The sequence below is a fragment of the Antrostomus carolinensis genome, unplaced genomic scaffold (genome assembly GCF_000700745.2).
Source record: "Antrostomus carolinensis isolate BGI_N321 unplaced genomic scaffold, ASM70074v2 scaffold42176, whole genome shotgun sequence".
NCBI lineage: Eukaryota > Metazoa > Chordata > Aves > Caprimulgiformes > Caprimulgidae > Antrostomus > Antrostomus carolinensis.
Window position 1 is genome coordinate 3,228 of NW_010323319.1, and position 1,561 is coordinate 4,788.

The 1,561-nt window shown below is 59.1% G+C and overlaps 1 protein-coding gene across 1 annotated transcript in view; it reads right to left on the minus strand.

The window, feature by feature from the left end:
* The window catches only part of MARS1 (methionyl-tRNA synthetase 1), a gene marked incomplete at its 5' end in the record, with an annotated part of 4,454 nt that extends 2,897 nt beyond the window's left edge, over positions 1 to 1,557 (minus strand). Inside the window, 7 exon segments of the mRNA XM_029085593.1 lie at positions 1 to 85; positions 216 to 419; positions 534 to 650; positions 790 to 914; positions 1,027 to 1,178; positions 1,281 to 1,356; positions 1,486 to 1,557. The exon segment at positions 1 to 85 is cut by the window's left edge and continues 3 nt beyond it. Coding sequence (XP_028941426.1) covers positions 1 to 85; positions 216 to 419; positions 534 to 650; positions 790 to 914; positions 1,027 to 1,178; positions 1,281 to 1,356; positions 1,486 to 1,557 — 831 coding nt within the window.
* Positions 1,558 to 1,561: the final 4 nt, after the last annotated feature.

The window sequence follows — 1,561 nt, forward strand, 5'->3', positions numbered from 1 at the left end:
ACAAGCCTCACACTGCAACTGCTCCACAGTGTCTTGCAGCAGGAAACCACGGGCCAGCAGGCGCTGGAAGATGTCCTGGGCAATCCTGGGATAGGAATGGAAGAGCAAGAAGGGCAGCTCCTATCAGTCAGGGAACCCTGGAGAGCCACAGCACATCCTCAGCCAGGCACGTTGGGGTCCCTCCCTGTGAGCCCCTGGAGCACACAGCCACTCACGTGGTCTGGTACGGGGTGGTGGTGCGGCCGAAGTAGTCGAAGGAGATGTTGAACCAGTGGTAGATGTCAGTGTGGATGGCGTTGTACTTGTCACAGATCTCCTGGGGTGTCAGCCCCTCTTCCACTGCCTTGGTCTCAGTGGCTGTGCCGTACTCGTCTGTGCCACACACGTACAGTGTGTTCCAGTTCCGCAGGCGGCAGTACCTGTAGGCCAGGTCCTGTTGACACTTGTGCAGGTGTTGGGGTCACTACAGCCCCCCCTTCACCCCCCATGATGATCCTCCAGCCCCAGGGAGTTTTCCTGCAGCCAGGTCTCACCTGGCAAAGGTGTCGGCACTGAGGACGCAGCCAATGATGTTGCCAAGGTGGGGCACGTTGTTCACGTAGGGCAGAGCGCTGGTGATCAGGACGTTCCTCATGCCCTCCACTGGCAGCCTGGCATGGACAGGGGCAGTCAGGGCAGGCACAAAGAGCAACAGGTTCACCCCAAAACAATGTGGCATCAGCCTGGGAATCCCTGCCAGGCCCCTTGGAGGTCTGAGACAGGCAGCTCTAGTGTCCTCTGGAGACTCACACAGGTTTCTGAGGCTGCCAGGGCTTGGGCAGTGCCTCAGCACCGCGGGCCCAGGCATCTGCAGCAGCTGTGATTTCCTCCTCCGTCAAGGCACGCTCAGAACCTTCTTCCTCCTGTGGGGAAGGCTGGTCCCAGTGAGGGTCTGCAGACCTGTTGCCACCAGCCCCATGGGGGCCCATCCTTGGGCCAGGGCTGAGCAAGGGGCCAGGGCTGCACCTCAGGTTCGTTACTGGTGACTCTCTCCATGGCCAAGCAGGGTGGAGGTTGCTTCTGCAGGTAGGACTTGAACTCCAACAGTGCCTTGGGCATCAGAACAGAATCAGCAGCTTTCCTGCAGGCCTCTGAGAGCGTCATCCTCTGGAACCAGGTCCTGAGTGCTTGCAGCTCACCTTGAGAGGTGGGAGAGGGAGACAGAGGACAGAGAGAGCAGCATGATTCTTGCAGCCACAGGAACACAAGGAACACTTCCTCTCAGCACCCCTATTTCTTACTTGGCAGGCTAGTCTCATCCTGGAGGACAGGGAACAAGGTACTCCACACAACCACATCAGCCACTGACTTGGTGTCCTGGGCCAGACAAGCACAGTTAAGCCTTGAGACAACCCCCAACTGAGGCTCAGGGCTCTACCTCAAGGGCAGCTCCATGGAGAAGGGCTCAGCCCCTCCCCAGCAGCCCCTCCCCATGGTCCCACTCACCCCAGCCAGGTAGGCAGTGCCTCTTCTGTACAAGTTCTGTTCTATATGAGCCAGCAACTTCCCCAGGGTCTCCACT